The 19,354-nt window shown below is 45.8% G+C and overlaps 2 protein-coding genes across 2 annotated transcripts in view; both read right to left on the bottom strand.

The window, feature by feature from the left end:
* Positions 1-19,354, bottom strand: part of LOC143984188 (keratin, type II cytoskeletal cochleal-like) — a 66,883-nt gene that overhangs the window by 25,215 nt on the left and 22,314 nt on the right. The window lies entirely within an intron of this gene.
* On the bottom strand, positions 891-4,175 carry LOC143984471 (P2X purinoceptor 7-like). Its single transcript, XM_077484631.1, has 4 exons — positions 4,096-4,175; positions 3,925-3,990; positions 1,914-2,284; positions 891-1,096 (listed from the first exon to the last, which is right to left on the bottom strand). Exons 1-4 carry the CDS (start codon positions 4,096-4,098, stop codon positions 907-909), a joined length of 630 nt encoding a protein of 209 aa, XP_077340757.1. The 5' UTR covers positions 4,099-4,175; the 3' UTR covers positions 891-906.

Raw genomic sequence — 19,354 nt, 5'->3', positions numbered from 1 at the left:
AGAGTATTCTTTTTCCAAAAATTCCATGGCTTGAAAAAAACACACCTGCCTTCGATTCATTATCTGCAATTATAATGGACGCACAAATCGAAAAGGATTTAAAGCATCTTACTTATTTCTGCCAGACTGGGACCATTGAAACATACCATAGCATGATGTTAAAATATAGACCGAAGAGAATTCATTATAAATATGATTCTATGGAGGCTAGAACACGATTGGCTGCATTGCAGCACAACAATAATATTGGTAGAAAAATGGCAACAGTAACTAAAATTGATGACAGTGGTGAAGTCTTTCAAGTTGAGCGTAAAAATTTGGAATTCCCCCGAGGACGTAAAAAATGGATCGTTCGAAACGTTTTTGAAAAAATGTCGAACAAACATGCCAAAACTATTTTGGCAAACATGCTGTCAATCACAGAAGGTACTTTAAAAAGTACATGGAAATCCAAAAATGTACAATTTCCAAAAAATATTGCAACCGAAGAAAGGCCTGAAACCAGTGCTGCTATTGCCAAGCACAGAACACGATTTCCTGTTGTATAAAATATTAAATCTAATTTTGGATTCTATTCTTTAGAATGTTAAATTTTTTTTTAATTATTGTTTAATTACTGCCAAAAAGAAATAAATATTTGGGTTGTGTATGCACATTGCAATCTATGTATTTACTGATTTTTGTTATTTATTTATTTTTATTTTGTAATAAAAATATTTAATATAATTGATTCCGAATCAAGTATTAAGAACAGTAATATGCATCTAATTTCTCAAATTACACATTAAATCAACATCATTAATAGTAATTAGCATTAACAAAGTAACACACCTATTGTATTTCAATTTTTTTTTAATTTTAATTGCACAAATATTTAAAAAAAAATCACATTAAACATTATTTTGTTTAATATAAAGCCATTTCGGAAGCATCATAATCATTGGCATAAAGAAATCCGACATATGATCCATTGGGATCTGGAAAAACAAGTCGTACTGCATTGACTGCACAGGAAGGTATAACCCTTCGGTTTCCCTTTCCTAAAATACCATAAATCCATGCTATGAAAGTGCGATACGCGGTTTTACGTAATCTCCTGGAATAAATAGAATAAAAAGTGTAAATATGAAATTTTATAAATAAAGTCACAAATTTCCAATTTATATCAATTATTAGCTTATTCCTTTACTACCGTATATACTCCAATATAAGCCGAGATTTTCAGCCTCTTTTTTAGAGGCTGAAAGTGCCCCCCTCGGCTTATACTCGAGTCATCGCCGTCTGCCTGCCCAATCAGCGTGTCGAGCAGACAGACGGCGGCCAGTCTACAATTCAAAAGCCGCGCCTCCCTGTCTGTGATAGGTGGAACACTCAATTTCCCAGCAGTCAGTGGTCCGCCTATCACGGACATCCGCTCATCCTCATACTACGGACGAGGATGAGAGGATGTCCGTGATAGGCGGAACACAGACTGCTGGGAAATTGAGTGTTCCGCCTATCACAGACGGAGGCGCGGCTTTTGAACAGTGGAATGGCCTCCGAGGCGCCAACGCCGTCTGTCAGACGAGAAGAGCGTTGATCCTGGCATGGCAGAAGCACACAGGCTCGGGACACAGGCTCGGGACACATTTGGGCTGGACACACAAGGCTGCACACACAGGGATGGACGGACACACACACAGGGATGGATGGACACACAGGGATTGACGGACACACAGGGATGGACGTACACACAGGGATGGACAGGCTTGTCTCACCCTCGGCTTATACACGACTCAATAAGTTTCCCATTTTTTTGGGGTAGAAAATTGGGGGCCTCGGCTTATATTCGGGTCGGCCTATACTCGAGTATATACGGTACTTATAATTCTGACTTATAAACTTTAGAAGAAATATTGGCATAAAGTAATCACCTGTTGTTGTTGGCATCTACCAGAGGGAGATTATCCATATGAATCGCCATATACGCAATTCTCACGTGTTCATGGTGCACTATTTGAGAAATAAAGGTATCTGCCTGCGTAATGCATTGATGTCCCTCAGGTATGCAGGCGTCAACGGCGTATATTTCCCGGCAGCAGACAGACTCCACTTGGGTGGGCATTTTAATGCACCTTTCACATGAACACCACGTGACATTGCCAATTCGATCGGTTTCGCTCGGTTCAGTTTCTGATGTAGACAATCTATCACTACTAGAGGGCAGTGTTGGGTTATTGGGGAAAGCCGGATCATTTTCTCTTGCTGGATACCGAGCCCATATTTTCTTTATCAGCATTCTGCGCTATAAGTACACAACGAAAAGAAAAGTATATTATACTTATATTTTGTTTATCAAAATTTTTTTTTTATTAATTTATTTTTTCAAAAAATATGATGCTTTAAGCACCATTAATGTACTTGGAAGAGGCTTCTCAGATGTATACAGAAAGAATGCCCTTATCCTCAACAAGGAGGCAGGACTCATTGGCTGCACTGGCAAGAACAAGTGGCGGATGGTGATCCAAATTTCTACACACAATTCAAAGCAAACAGAAGAATAATATAAATTTATGTTTTTTTTTTAAGAATTTTTAAAGAAATTGTCATTATTTTTCACTTACAGCATATGCATCCAACAAGTTACAATGCAAAATACATTTATCCTAAGTATGGCGATACCACATGTGTGAGACTTTTGCAGAGCCTGGCCACAAACAGAACACCAACATTGAATAGCACCTTGAGACGTTCGATGACCAAAATGACAATCTCATTTCAAAACCAACTATTACACAATGGAAGGCCATGGAGTACCTGTACAATGGAATAGCCCACAAAATGACCATGTTTTTAAAAGCAAACACCTCAACGTATAATCTATGAGTCATAATGTGTCTTTTTAAGGGTTCTTGTTATTATTTACAGTATTTATTGAGAAAAATTGAAACTAATAAATGCTTTTTTTCTTTTTTTTTTTATAACAAATTTCTAAGATATTTCTAACAGGTAGCGTGTATATAGCAAACATTAAAACCCAAAACACATTCAGCTACAACTCCCGAGTATGGCGATACCATGTGTAAGACTATTACACAGCCTGGTCCCATTGAGAGGCTGAACGTTGAAGTAGTACCTTCAGGCGTTAAAGGAGCATAAATGACACATCTCTTGGATTCATACATATCACCCTTTTGAAGGTCCAGGAGCACCAAGCTTTTGGAAAGCAAACACCCGAAAGCAAATTCTATGAGGCATGGGCTGCAAATGGGTACTCTGATGGGCTGGTGACAGGTACTTGGGTACTCTGATGGACTGGTGACATGGTACTCGGGTACTGAGATGGACTGGTGACAGGTACTCGGGTACTCTGATGTGCCGATGACAGGTACTCGGGTACTCTGATGGACTGTGAGTGACAGGTACTATGATAGTTGTTTATAGGTCCTCTATTGGGGGGGGTCAATCAGTGTGATTGTTGTACACTGTATGCGGTAACAATATGTTTACGCAATCTTCTCCTCACACACGATCGGTGTCTTAGGAGGAGAACCCAGTAACATTGCGTTACTGCGGTTTGTTAACAGTTATTGATCGGCTGTGTGTATCGATCACGTCGGCAAACAGCCAGCCAATGGCTGTTTACTAGCGTCGGTGAGAAGCAGTGTTCCCGGGAACACGCAGCTTGCGACGTGCACACAAAGCGCGCTCGCGTTTGCGCCGCGCACAGTGTGTGTCTAACCATCTGTGATCGGCAGTGATGAAGTCACGTGGTTAACAGCCATACCCAATGGCTGTTAACCCCCCTCAGTGGCGAGGGGTGTCTCCATGACACCCTGCCTATTTAAAGGGGAAGCCGTCATATGACGCCCTCCAGCCACAATACTTGCACCGCCTGGCCGTCGTTTGACAGCCGGCGGCCATAAAGCAGTTAATTATACTTACTTTTTCATCCTGAGTCAAGGGCATGGTATTTTGAATGGTCGACGGTTCGGTCACAGCAGGATTGTCCTTAAAATGTATTAAAATAATATTGTCAATTGACAAGTTAGTTATTTTTTATATACTAATTGTAGACAAAAATTGAATTAAATTTATTATTTAAATTTTACTTACCATGGCAGTTGATTAAAATAAAAGGATCAACAAATTGATAGAATATCTGTAACTGAATAGAAAAATATATTATATTGGCGATCTATATATATATCTATATATGTATATGTATATCTATGTATGTATATGTATATCTATGTACCTAAATTTCTTTGGTACAAATAACCCAAATTGGTGGAATATTATTTGTTCTTTGTGAAAGTTAGAGAGTCTAAAAGCTGTGTTGCGAATTACTCAAAAATGCTAACATCTGATGTACTAGTGGTCTATCTCATTTATTGCGACCCGAACAAGCACGAAAAGTACAAATACCCCCCAAATGACAACTTTATTGAAAGTATACATTACTAATTATTGAGTAAGAGGAATAGTGAGTTTTTTGATTTGCGCATTTTTTCGCCTCAAGCGAAATGCAAAAAGAATAATTTTTTTTTATGTTATTACATTTCAAAAAAAAAATTCAATGTAATAGGTTATTTCTCGCACTTGGCATGTGTATACCACAAATAAAGGCCACAAAACAATTCTGTTACTCATACAGAGTATTACGATACAACGTGTGGGACTTTTACACAGCCTAGCCACTCAGAGAGACACAACATTCAGGGAGCACCTTCATGTGTTCTAGGGGCATAAATTACACATCTAACTTGGTGACTACCTATTACTCTTTTGAAGGCCGTGGAGCACCAGGACAATGACACATGGCACTGACGTGGCTCCGATGACAGATGGCACTGATACGTGTGACTGATAACAAATGACACTAATACGTGGCACTGATGACACGTGACACTGATGGCAGATGCCTCTAAAACGTGGCACTGAAGACATGTGACACTGATGACAGCTGGCACTAATATGTGGCACCAATGACAGATGGCACTTATACATGGCAATAAAACATGGAAATGATGACAGAATGCCACTAATACGTGGCACAGATGACATGTGGCACTGATACCTGTCTTTGATGACACATGACACTAACAGATGGCAGGTGACACTAACAGGGGGCACTGATGACAGATGGCACTAATATGTGGCATTGATGACACGTGACACTTATGACAGATGGCACTGATTACATGTGGCACTGACGACAAATGGCACTGGGGGCAGATGGCACTGATGACAGATGGCAGTGGGGAAAGATGGCCACTTTATTTTCTTTTTTGTTTTCTTTTTATTAAATTTTTTTCCAATAACCGCTGCATCTCTCAGCGGTTCATCTCTCCCTCCTCACACGCTGTCTCTGTGTGAGGAGGGAGACCCGGCGAGGGAAGATGATCTCATATGTTTACATATATGAGCACATCTCTCATTGGACACACCGATCGTGCTGTAAACATCCACTGTGATTGGCTATTTACAGCGATCTTTGACTGGCTGTGTCCAAGGGACACGGCCAGCACAGTACTTCACGATGCGTGCCTGTGACGTGGCGCAGAGGGGAAGTAAACAGGAGGATGTCCAGGGATGCCCTCCCGGCGGTAATCGTCCGCGCTGTAGCCATCTTTTGGCTATAGAGCGGGCGCGAAGTGCTAAAAAAAAAAAAAAACATTTTAAAAATAAATAATCTGACTGTGTGTGTCACAAATGTAAATAAGAGCTAGATTTTATATATTTATATATATATACACAGAGAGAGATATTATCACTATATAGATATATGTTATCACTATATAGAAATCGATCTCTCTCAACATATATATATATACACACACACAGATCTCTCTCTCTCTCTCTCTCTCTCTCTCTCTCTCTCTCTCTCTCTATATATATATATATATATATATATATATATATATATATATATATATATATATATATATATATATATATATATAATCTTGACCTTTTCTTGTCAACACAATGCTTATCTACCGTATATACTCGAGTATAGGCCGACCCGAATATAAGCCGAGGCCCCCAATTTACCCCCAAAAAAACTGGCAAACTTATTGACTCGTGTATAAGCCGAGGGTGAGACATGCCTGTCCATCCCTGTGTGTGTGTCCGTCCATCCCTGTGTGTCCGTCCATCCCTGTGTGTCCGTCCATCCCTGTGTGTCCGTCCATCCATCCCTGTGTGTGTGTGTGTCCATCCATCCATCCATCCCTGTGTGTGTGTGTCTCCATCCATCCATCCCTGTGTGTGTGTGTCTCCATCCATCCATCCATCCATCCATCCCTGTGTGTGTGTGTCTCCATCCATCCATCCATCCCTGTGTGTGTGTGTATCCATCCATCCCTGTGTGTGTGTGTGTCTCCATCCATCCATCCATCCGTGTGTGTGTGTCTCCATCCGTGTGTGTGTGTGTGTGTGTGTGTGTGTGTGTGTGTGTGTGTGTGTGTGTGTGTGTGTGTGTCCAGCCTACCTGTGTCCCGAGCCTTTGTCCCGAGCCTCCGTCCCGTGTCGTGCCTTGCCTTCGTCCCGTCCCGTCCCGTCCCGTGCCGTGCCTTGCCTTGCCTTGCCTCCGTCCCGTGCCCTCTTCGTCGGCGGCCATTGTAAAATTCAAAAGCCGCGCCTCCTCCTTCGCCTGTGATAGGCGGAACACTGAATTTCCCAGCAGCCTGTGTTCCGCCTATCACGGACGTCGTATCATCCTCGTCCGTAGTACGAGGATGAGACGATGCCCGTGATAGGCGGAACACAGGCTGCTGGGAAATTCAGTGTTCCGCCTATCACAGGCGAAGGCGGAGCCGGAGGCGCGGCTTTTGAATCATAGAATGGCCGCTGTCTGTCTGCTCGACACGCTGATCGAGCGGGCAGACAGCGATGACTCGAGTATAAGCCGAGGGGGGCACTTTCAGCCTCAAAAAAGAGGCTGAAAATCTCGGCTTATACTCGAGTATATACGGTATGTTGCCTTAGCAAAGTGGCAGCCAACCACTTATCTTGCAAGCCGTGGTTGACTATATTCTTAAATGTTTTTTTAATAGGTAAAAACATCTGATTGAGATATATATATTTTGTGGAAGATATCGCAAATATATAGCGAGAGAGAGTTATGTATTGTGCATATATATTGCGAGAGATCGATTTCTATATATAGTGATATAGTATATATATATATATATATATATATATATATATAGATATATATATATATATATATATATATAGATATATATATATATATATATATATATATATATATATATAGATATATATATATATATATATATATATATATATATATATATATATTGTGGTAGTACGGAATCTCCAATCCTGGGACCGGGTTTTGGGACCAGCCAGCAGTCTGGCTGGATGATTGCACAGGTGGGTCTTGGGCTTAAAACAAAGCCAACACCATGGTTCTGGGCTCCACCCTCCTGAGGAGTCCAGGCGTGTAAGGGAGAAGAAGTGTGCATGTCTGCACAGGTCGGTCTGTCAGAGTAGACAGAGGGTCCAAGCTTGTGGGCTGAAAAAAAGAAGCTAGTAAAGAGTGCTGAGGTACTGGGTGAACAGGAACTCTGTTAAAGAGCCAAGAGGGCTGCAGCCGAAGTCTGAGCAGCAGTGCTGCTAAAGAGAGCCAGGTGGCTTGGTATTTTTGGTTCTACGTACATTATTGCTGTGAAAAGCTGAAACCCCTGTGTGGGCAACTATTTTGTTATCGGACTTTTCTTTCTTTAATAAAAGTGGGCCTACAAGCCCTTAAACCGGCATATCTGGCGTGGACTCAGCTCACTGGTAAGCTCTACCTTTAAGCTAAAATAACCCCCAAATATTACAAGTGGTGTTCGAATGCAGGCAGAAGACGCTGGAATCCGGGTCCTTGCTCTACAGTAAGTTCAAGTCAGGAACTATTGGCTGTGTGTGAAAGTGCAGCCAGGCAAAAGGCATTGCATGTTGCAGGTGGTGTACCTGTGAATGAAAAGTCACATTTTTTTTTTTTTTTTCCTTGCTATGAACTGTGTTTGTGTGCATGAGACAGCACAATCAGTGTGTGCAATGTGCAGGTGAGGAAAGCTTGCATGAAGAGAAAAGCAACTTGCTTTAAAAGAGACAGAGCTCTGTGGTTGGAGGGGTTGTTACCGCCCGAACGAGCCCCATACATACCTGATCAGAGTGTATCAAGGAGAAAAAGGGCTGGGGTTGTCCCTAGCAACACTGGTGCAAGGAGTGCACAGGTGACTGCTATTATGGAGAGTCCACCAGCATTTGAATCTGCAGTGGATTGGTGCAAGTGTAGCGGTCAGAGGTATAGGAGACCGCAATGCAGGTTTCAAGTACGGGACAGCAGACAAGGAGGCTGAAACAAAAACCGGCTTTATTAAACAGTAAGATATAATGGCCGGAGGAGGAGGATAACAGTATTAACAATTCACAGTAGTTTACAGTAAGGCTAACTGGAATGTGGTACACAAAATGGCTTTCCCGCCAACACATGCACAGTGATACAGGCTACCCTCTTCTAATATGTCCTGCCTGATTCCCGCTTATCGGGACACGTTTCTACAACGTACTATCTCAGTAGGGACTGTACTATTCCCTATCACAATCCAGCACCGGTGCTCACTCACAGTTTGTTAGACAGCTGGAGGGTCCCTTGTCTTGGCCTCCTTCATGAGGCAGGTGAAGTCCAGTTCCTAGTGCTGCAGCTTGCCCGTCTGGGACGGATGGATGAACACAGATGCGGCCCAAAATCACCACAGCTCTCTCTCTCTGCCCGAGGTGCCCGATCTTTAGCTGGATACTGCGACTCTTTATCCACACAAAGTCTCCCTCTCCTCAGGGCAGACTTGACTTTTCCTCAGCTCCGCACAGGAATTCCTCAGCTGCCCACACACTCCTCACAGTTCTCTCTCACTGCCACTTCCTGTTTCCTCTCCTCTGAAGGGTCGGCAGCAACAGTGACATCTTGTGGCTAAACTGGAAATAGCAGGCTGTATATATTATAGATGGAACACAGTGCAATATAGTTCAGTAATCCTAGGGGCTGACCCCTACATGCCTCCCCGCTTAAAGGTGGCCGTCCTCGGCCTTGCTATATAGTCCATGGGGAAGAAAAGGGTTAAATCAATCTTTAACGGCAGCACAACATTGTTCATAATACATACAGTTAGACCAAATAAACTGATCAGCATTGTACCTGTTTGGTGGAACCCCTGCAGTAGACCTACTAGATCTCCGAAGGTCTTGTCTTTCTGTTAGGACTTGTCCTTCCTCCCTTGGAGCTGGTACTGGTTCTATAACAGGGGCTTCATCACGTGCAGAGTCAGGAACAATCCACCAGTCTTCAATATTATTCCCATCGGAAATGACAAATTCTGAGGAAGGGGCAGGGAGTGGTGTCCTCTGTGCAGGTATCCGATCTTCTGACCGACATGGCCGTAGCATATTCCTATGTAGAACCCTTGAAGCCGACTCCCCATTCTCAACACGAACTTCGTAAACTGGACCATTGGGATACACTCTCTTGATCACTTTGTACGGCTGTACCTCCCAACGCTCACTCAACTTGCCTCTGGGCCGTTTCTCTCGAACCAGCACCCGGTCTCCAGGTTGCAACGGAATCTCTTGGATGGGAGGACGGTCAGTATAAGTCTTTTCTTGCAATCTCTGGCCTACTAACCGGCAGATGGTCTGGAGTCGCTTGCGGTGTTCTTTCACCCATGAGGTGGTTGATCGCTCTATCACATCTTCTGGCTGTTCCAAATTCAATTCGACAATTTCTCGTCCGGCTCTACCGAACAGTAGCATGTATGGGGTATAGCCGGTGGTAGTGTGGACACGATTATTGTAGGCCCAGACTAATTCAGGCAGATAGTCTGGCCAGTGTGTCTTTTTGTCCTCCTCTAAGGTCCTCAGCATCTGAAGCAGAGTCCGATTAAAGCGCTCACAGGCCCCATTCCCTTGGGGATGATATGGAGTTGTCCTGGATTTTCCAATGCCATACAGTCGGTGTAACTCCTCCATCACTTTCCCTTGAAAGCATGCTCCTTGATCTGAGTGAATCCGTTTCGGGCATCCATAGACCCGGATGAAATCTTGACAGATGGCCCGAGCTGCAGACTCAGCCGTCTGGTCCCGAGTTGGAGTGACCACTGCAAACTTGGAGAAGTGGTCAATCATGACCAGGCAGTATTGTGGGCCTCTGGCTGACTGTCCCACGAGGAGATAATCTATCAGCAATACCTCCAGCGGTTCCTTGGTCTGTATGGGCTGTATGGGTGCCCTCTGCTCTGTGCTTTTAGTAAGCTCACACACTCTACACTGTCGGCAGACTTCTTCAACTACGACCTCCAGTCGTGGACAATACACATAACGCTGCAGCCACTGGTAAGTTTTGACTGGCCCGAAATGAGCTCCAAATTCATGAGCTTCCCTGGCTATCTCTAGTGCCAGACTCCTTGGTATGACAACCTGCCATCTTGCCTCCAGATCGGCAGGCTGCTGCCACTTGCGGTATAGAACAGCTCCATGAACCTCTAGTCTGTCCCATTGATGTAGAATTGACTTCATCTCAGCATCAAGATCAGCCCTTTCCTCTCTGTCTGGTTTTCTTTGCCGAGCCACCCAACCTTTTATCTGTCGCAGTCCAATGTCTTCATCTTGTATTCGCCCCCATTCCTCATTAGTTCTTGCTAATGCCTTAGGCAGGGACCGGGCCTCCCCGCTTGTCTGTGCTGCGACTGCTGGAGGTGTAAACTTGCGGAAGTCTGGAATTTCATCCTCTTCCTTTTGTTCATCAAGCTCTCCCAATGGAGTTTCAAAAGTAACCCTCGACAGACCATCAGCATTGGTATTCTCTGTAGCAGAGCGATAGCGAATTGAGAAGTCATACTTTGCAAGGCGAGCTGCCCAACGTTGCTCCAGGGCTCCCAGTCTAGCAGTATCCAGATGGGCCAGGGGATTGTTATCAGTCCGTACAAAGATTTTAGCCCCTGTAAGGTAACCGGCAAACTTCTCTGTCATGGCCCACACCAGGGCAAGGAGCTCTAGCCGGAAGGAACTATAGTTATGAGGGTTTCGCTCCGTATCCCGCAGGGACCTACTGGCATAGGCAATCACTCTTTCGTGTCCGTCCTGCATCTGTGACAACACTGCCCCGAGTCCGTAGAGACTACCGTCAGTAGATAAGAAGAATGGTTTGTCAAAATCAGCATAAGCCAAGATGGGGGCCGATGTCAGAGCCTCTTTCAAGGTCAGGAAGGCCTCCTCTTGCTTCTGTCCCCAGGGAACACTTTGACTCTTGGATTGCCCAGCAGTTCCTCTCAAAATCTCATTCAGAGGGCCCGCTATCTTTGCATAGTCTTTGATGAACCGCCGGTAGTAACCAGTCAGACCAAGGAAGGCCTTCAACTCACGCAGCGTTCTAGGCTCCGGCCATTGTTGAATGGCAGCCACTTTATTTTGGGATGGCAGCACCCCGTCTTTGGACACCGTATGGCCTAAGTACTCGATCTCCTTCTTGAAGAGATGACACTTCTTTGGCTTTATCTTCAGGCCATGGGCCCGCAGTCGCTCAAGTACCTGTCCTAATCGGGCCAAGTGTTCTTCAAAAGTAGCAGAGTACACTATAATATCATCCAAGTATATCAGGGTAGCTTCAAAATTTAGATCTCCCAGACATTTTTCCATCAGCCTCTGAAAGGTTCCTGGGGCATTAGACAGCCCAAATGGCATCCTATTAAATTCAAACAGACCCATGGGAAGTATGAATGCTGTCTTTTCCTTGTCTTGTTCAGCCACCGGTACCTGCCAGTATCCACTTGCTAAATCCAAGGTGGAGAAGTATTTAGCCCGCCCTAGGGCTGTTAGGGACTCTTCGATGCGAGGCAGAGGATATGAGTCCCGCACTGTGCACGCATTCAATCTCCGGTAATCCACACAAAATCGAATGGTGCCATCCTTCTTCTTGACAAGCACCACTGGGGCTGCCCAGGGACTTTGACTACCCCGAACCACTCCTGAATCGATCATCTGTTTCAGCAATGTCTTCACCTCTTGATACAACTTGGGTGGAATCTGTCGATATCTCTCTCGGCTTGGGGGAGTGTCCCCCGTCGGTATCTCATGTGTGATAGCATCTGTGCAACCAAAGTCATTGGCATTGCGGGCAAACGCAGCTTGATTCTCCCACAGCATGGTTTCAACTGCTCGTAAATGATCCGGACTTAGAGCTTTCACATCTATCTCCATTTGTTCCAAGATGACTGTCCCATTCCATTCTGGGGTCGGTGCCTCTGCAGGCTTTGCAGTAACTGCCAAGGTCCAAGCAGAATTGCCTATCCGAGCTAGAGTCACTTCTCCCTGACTCAGCACTTCTCCCCGATGTAGGTACACGCGAGCCAGTTCCACTCCTGGCACCAGAGAGACTTCCCGTTGTCCAACGTTTACAGCTCTTATGGGTACTCGTCCATTTTGGACTACTGCCAGTGTCCGGGCCACTAGGACATCCTGACCTAACTCTCCCAGGCCTGCAGGCTCAATGATCACCTCCATACCTTCAAGGTTGCGGGAGGTTCCCACGGGCAAAGTCAGTATAGTCTCCCGATCAGGAGGGAGGGTAAGGGTAGCCCTTCCCGGCACTCGAATATTTCCTACAGACTGATGTACTGGGACACTCTTCTGTGTCCCACAAAACCGGATTAACCGTTGAAATGCCTTTTGCGTTGGTTTGTGTGGAGTGGCATTCTTCCAATAGCCCGGCCCCCTTTTAGTGAACATAATTTGATCCAACTCTCGCAGGATATTCATGCCCATTATCACCGGTACATCTTCTTTGAAGGTTTCAGGGACCAGCAGGATACCTTTTTTTCCAACTTCCTGTCCACACAGACGTACATTCATCCATACGACACCTGTGACAGGGATTTGTTGCTGGTTAGCTGCTGTGACCCGGATCAATGTCCCCTGTTCTGGCTTGGCCAGTGCTTGAAAGTAACGGTTGAAATATGACTCAGGCATGGTCGTTACCTGTGATCCGGTGTCCACTAAACAGTTGACTGGAATGCCTTCAAACTCGGCTCTTATGGTGGGACATCCTGCAACCAGGTGTTCGGAGCTGTGCTGAGTGGCCTGACACTCTACTTCCCCCGCAGTGTGCCTCATTACTGCGGGGGCCTGAAGTTTAACGCCGGCTCTGGGCGTCTAGGCAGGTCCCTCCGGCATTCTCTAGCGAAGTGTCCTTTTTCTCCACACCGCCAGCACTGAGCCTCTCTGCGTTGTTCTCTCTGTCTGTGTGCGGGAGGCGCCCGTAGGCCTGGACTGGCCGAGCTCACTGGAGGATATTGAGGGACTCGGTAGGTGGGAATACGTGGGTAAGGATGCTCTGGTGCAGGAACCATCGAGGCAGTCTGATAAGGTTGTTGTTGCCCCAGATATGCAACCTCAGGGGGGTAGCTCAAATCCATCCGTCTCTCTATTTGCGTCAACTTCTCATGCATGAGACCCAGGGAGCTTTGTAGGTCCTGCACCACTCTAACCAGGACCTCTTCATTCTTCGCAACCCCGAGGGAGGCGGTCTGGGTCCGTATCACTCCAGAGGCATAAATTTCTTCTTTACTTCGCTCCACGGCCTCAGCCAATATTTGCCGAAAATTCAGTGTAGGGTCCACTCTGACTCGTTCCCGTAGGGCTTGTCTCAGGTGAGAGCTGTAGAGTCCCAGGATCAATTGTTCCCTCAGTATCCGGTCTGCGGATCCCATGGCGGTTATCCCGTCTGCCTCTTTTTTCTGTATCTCAGCCAGTACTTCCTGTAGAGCCGTTGCATATTGTGAGACCCCTTCATTTTCCTGCTGTACCCGGTAGAAGAACTTTGCCCGGAGGTGGCCCGCACTAGCTGTTTCACCGTATATTTCTTCTAGAAAGCGCACAATCTCTTTCAAGGTACTGCGCGTAGCTTCCGGTTGTAAGCAAACAGTTTTCCGCGCTTCACCCTCCAGGGCAGCCAAAGCAATTTCCACCTGTAGCTCTGGGCTGACATTGTAAATTCTAGCAACGCTCTGTAATCTCGTCACCCAGTCTGACAGTGACATGTTCTGGCCATCAAATTTTGGCAACAAGTTAAAAAGCATGCCCATAGGGAGGGTCCTTGTAGGGGTTCCACCATTACCTAAGGCATTCACATCAACATCAGGTACGTTGCCTTCAGCCGCCTCCATCTCTGTAACCGTATCCTGCTCGCAGCGCCACTTGTAGCGGTCAGAGGTATAGGAGACCGCAATGCAGGTTTCAAGTACGGGACAGCAGACAAGGAGGCTGAAACAAAAACCGGCTTTATTAAACAGTAAGATATAATGGCCGGAGGAGGAGGATAACAGTATTAACAATTCACAGTAGTTTACAGTAAGGCTAACTGGAATGTGGTACACAAAATGGCTTTCCCGCCAACACATGCACAGTGATACAGGCTACCCTCTTCTAATATGTCCTGCCTGATTCCCGCTTATCGGGACACGTTTCTACAACGTACTATCTCAGTAGGGACTGTACTATTCCCTATCACAATCCAGCACCGGTGCTCACTCACAGTTTGTTAGACAGCTGGAGGGTCCCTTGTCTTGGCCTCCTTCATGAGGCAGGTGAAGTCCAGTTCCTAGTGCTGCAGCTTGCCCGTCTGGGACGGATGGATGAACACAGATGCGGCCCAAAATCACCACAGCTCTCTCTCTCTGCCCGAGGTGCCCGATCTTTAGCTGGATACTGCGACTCTTTATCCACACAAAGTCTCCCTCTCCTCAGGGCAGACTTGACTTTTCCTCAGCTCCGCACAGGAATTCCTCAGCTGCCCACACACTCCTCACAGTTCTCTCTCACTGCCACTTCCTGTTTCCTCTCCTCTGAAGGGTCGGCAGCAACAGTGACATCTTGTGGCTAAACTGGAAATAGCAGGCTGTATATATTATAGATGGAACACAGTGCAATATAGTTCAGTAATCCTAGGGGCTGACCCCTACACAAGTGGCATTTAGCAGCACTGAACCAAGCTACAGAGGAAAGGAAGCCAACCCTCAGTGCAAGGGGAAAGCCGCTGGATGTCCATAACTGGAAGAGGGCTGTTGTTGCCCCTGGCAAAGCTGATGCAGTTAAAACAGCTATTGTGAAAGATGTGAATGTGTCACAGCATGAGACGGGATCCAGCAGAGAGAAGCCCATGCTATATGCAAGGAGAGAGGCTGATCAAAGGCTGAGGATGAGAGTGGTTGCCCATAGCAACGCAGAGGAAGCCAGTCGGGCTGTCTCTGTACCATGGGCTATGTCTAAGGATCGTGGAAAGCGGCTTAAGGAGGAGCCAATTTATCATGTTGGAGAGAGCCAGCAAAGTTCTGCTGGGAGAGTGCGGTCTCCCATGGCAACCGGAGTGAAATTTATGCCTGAAAGGAGCTGCAGTAGAGGTTTGGTTCAGCGTCCCCCACAAAGAGGCCTGTGCATTCCGGCCAGCTGGGAATCACCAGGAGAGAATCGCTTTGGGAAAAAATCATCCAGTACCATGCCTGGAATGTTGCCAGCTGGGGCATGGCATGTTTTCTTGCCCTAGGTTGTGGCATACGGCTGGAGATAATGTTGCTGAGAAAGTTTTGTCTGTAGGCCCAGATTCCGGTGAAAATATGTTTGCAGTCACCCCTAGCAACAAGAAGTTTCCTGTTGTGCCTGCAGGGGGTGCTAAACGGTGGGAGATGCCTGCTGTAGTTTCATCCCATGGCCACCAGGAGGAGTTGGCCAGTAAAAGTGCAGCAGAGGACTGGTGCATAAGACGACGTACTCAAATGAAGATGGTGACACCAACTACTGCGGTGGGTAAGACTGTCTTTAATGAAATGATGGCTGGAACTGCTGATTTCATGTATAAAAGGACTGGTTACGAGACTGTCCATGACGAGGTGAGAGTGACCCCAGTTAGTGGGGCCACTGAATGTGCACTTGAGAATGACTTTTCCCTATATAGTGGGAATGCAAGGGTTAAAATCCAAATAGAACCTGTGTTGATGACTAAAAGTGTTGTGTCTAGTGACTATCAGGCTCAAGTTGACCATGGGCTAGGACAGCCTACAAATGCGAAAAATGCTATAAGTATTACTGTTAATGAAAAGTTTAATGCTGTTGGGAAAACTTTTGCTCTAAAAGAACCTGGGGTTATCAAAAATGGGCCGTTGCCTGTAGCAACTGGTGGTAAGACAGCACAGTTGTCCACAGGAATCTCCAGGGAACTTCATGTGTTGGAGTCAGAGGTTGCCCTGGACAACTGCGATGTCACTCTGGTGGGACAGAATGGAACTGTACTGTGTAATGGTAATGTGTTAGTGCAAGCTGCTAGTACTAAAAATGTGCAGGTAAATGGTGGATTAACACAACCTGTGAAAAATGCAAAAGTGTGTGAGGCTTATGAAATGCAAGCAGAGAAAGGTGGTGAATATGGTGTATTGCAACCTGTGCTGCCACAGTCTGACATAATTTACAATGACTGGTGTAATGAGTCTGCAGCTGAGCCAGTCTGTTCTTATGTGTCTCCTTGGGCAGATGGATCAGTGCTGAGGAGTACCGCAGAAGGGAGCACACATACCACAGATTGGGATAGTTGGAGCAAAAATCTTATCTCCCTGATAGATAAGGCTTTTATGCACAAAAATAAGGTGGACACGGTTTCTGCTGTACCAGCAGGGGAGGCTGCAGAACAGCCTGTACCTGAGGGTGTGGTGGCTGCTGCAGGGGTTAACCCTGGTGAGCAGGATGAACCAAATAAGGGCACAGCAGAGACATTGTCCGTGACCCACAAAACTGAGGTTGGCATGGAGTGTCAACGTGACGTTGTCACTGGTAATGTTCTGGAGCAGTTCACTGATGCTGAGCCTGAGAAGTTGGGTATGAGTCCAGCAATTGGCAGCGCTCTGGTGGAGCACCAGGCTGTGTTTACCTCCAGCCGGGAGGAGGTTCCGTTAACCATTGCAACTTTTCAAGTCTCAGCAAGTGAGTCTCTCTGCAGCCCCAGTGTCATGAAAGACCCCAGGAAGGACTTAGGTCTGGAGTCAAGGGCCTGGTTTATAACTGAAGCATTAAAAGAGATGCTTGAACTTTGGGATGTACAGCCAATCTATACTAGTGTGTCTCCTCCACAGTCTGATGGGCTGGTACTGCGCAGTACCACTAGGTGGAGCACTGTATGGCAGGCTGTACAGAGCAAAGCAAAACAGGACAGGAATGGTTTATTCCTAAATTTGCTACTTTTGTTAAAAGTTGCCGCTACGTATGCTGCTAGATTAGATCCAGAAGAAATATTTGAGACAGACGTTGGAGAAGTTGAAAATAAGCCTAAATTGCCTGTGGTTACACCTCCTAACAGCCAGATGGGAAGCATTTCTGCTGTTATGGTCCAGTGTGGTGCTGGTCAGTTGGTGAAGGGCGTGTATACTGCACCAGTAGAAAAACCACATGAGGTGGAAGGGCCATGTGTGGACCTGAAAGCAGCAGAGATCCTGACCAGGGCTCAAACAAAGGTGGTTAAAGAGACTGGGGTCCCCAGTCCAGTGCTTGGTTTAGGTGACAAACCTAATAAGGTCTCCGGGACAGGGGAATGGACAAGGAGCATGGATAAAAATACAGGTAGCATCAGAACGGGTCAAGTGGTAGGACAGCTGCCTGCAGAGTGGGTGAACCCAGGGGAGGTGGCGTCCTGTGAGGTTCCTGTGGGTGATGGCGGCCCTCCAGTATGTGTGCCCTCTGTGGACTCTGCCCTAGCAAATGTTGAAAAAAAAGGCATTGGTGACATGTGCAACATTGAGAGGTCTAATGTTGGTTTGAATATGTCTGTCAATGATGAACCAAATAATGTGTTAATGGTACATGATAATGTGGTGTCCAAAGGTACAGGTAAACCTGGTAATCAATTAGTGACTGCTGAGTCAGGTACCAGAAATAAGAGGTGGGTTTCTGTTCTAAACACTATAGAAATAGGCCCCCTACAGTCTCAGAACAGTACTGCTGAGAGAGTTTTGGGGAAACCTGGGAACCTGAAGCGTGGAGGCAGAAGGGTTGGTAGAAAGACCAACGGGAACCCATTAAGATTTCAGGAGAGGAAGTGCTTATGGAAATGCACTCGGAAGAAAAGTTGGGAAGGTTGCATCAAAGCTCATAGCAGAGTGACAGTAAGGCATAGAGGGAGACTCCAAAGGAGGCATTGGGTAGAGTTCCCCGTTAGGAGAAGCGAGGTTGGACAAGAGGGTACTTCTGTAAATGGTATCTGGTATCTGGCACAGAGGTGCCAAAAGTAACTTGGGTGTTCTGCCCTCTGGGTCGAAACAAAGGGGGGGGGGATATGTGGTAGTACGGAATCTCCAATCCTGGGACCGGGTTTTGGGACCAGCCAGCAGTCTGGCTGGATGATTGCACAGGTGGGTCTTGGGCTTAAAACAAAGCCAACACCATGGTTCTGGGCTCCACCCTCCTGAGGAGTCCAGGCGTGTAAGGGAGAAGAAGTGTGCATGTCTGCACAGGTCGGTCTGTCAGAGTAGACAGAGGGTCCAAGCTTGTGGGCTGAAAAAAAGAAGCTAGTAAAGAGTGCTGAGGTACTGGGTGAACAGGAACTCTGTTAAAGAGCCAAGAGGGCTGCAGCCGAAGTCTGAGCAGCAGTGCTGCTAAAGAGAGCCAGGTGGCTTGGTATTTTTGGTTCTACGTACATTATTGCTGTGAAAAGCTGAAACCCCTGTGTGGGCAACTATTTTGTTATCGGACTTTTCTTTCTTTAATAAAAGTGGGCCTACAAGCCCTTAAACCGGCATATCTGGCGTGGACTCAGCTCACTGGTAAGCTCTACCTTTAAGCTAAAATAACCCCCAAATATTACAATATATCTATATCTATATCTATATCTATATCTATATCTATATCTATATATTACTATATCACTATATATAGAAATCGATCTCTCGCAATATATATGCACAATACATAACTCTCTCTCGCTATATATTTGCGATATCTTCCACAAAATATATATATCTCAATCAGATGTTTTTACCTATTAAAAAAACATTTAAGAATATAGTCAACCACGGCTTGCAAGATAAGTGGTTGGCTGCCACTTTGCTAAGGCAACATAGATAAGCATTGTGTTGACAAGAAAAGGTCAAGATTATATATATATATATATATATATATATATATATATTATATATATAGAAAGGCCAGTATGCTGGCCTGAAATTATGGGAGGAGCCCGGTGGAATATATAACCAGCCCATTCGCCTGTCCTCCTCGTCGGTTCCGGTGCGCGATACCCGATACGTCAGGTATCAAGCGCCGGCCATTC

This window comes from Lithobates pipiens, unplaced genomic scaffold, assembly GCF_037356315.1.
Source record: "Lithobates pipiens isolate NorthernLeopardFrog02 unplaced genomic scaffold, aLitPip1_a1.2 Scaffold_16, whole genome shotgun sequence".
Lineage (NCBI taxonomy): Eukaryota > Metazoa > Chordata > Amphibia > Anura > Ranidae > Lithobates > Lithobates pipiens.
Note: the sequence above shows the minus strand (reverse complement) of the source record. Positions and strands in the feature narration are given on the sequence as shown.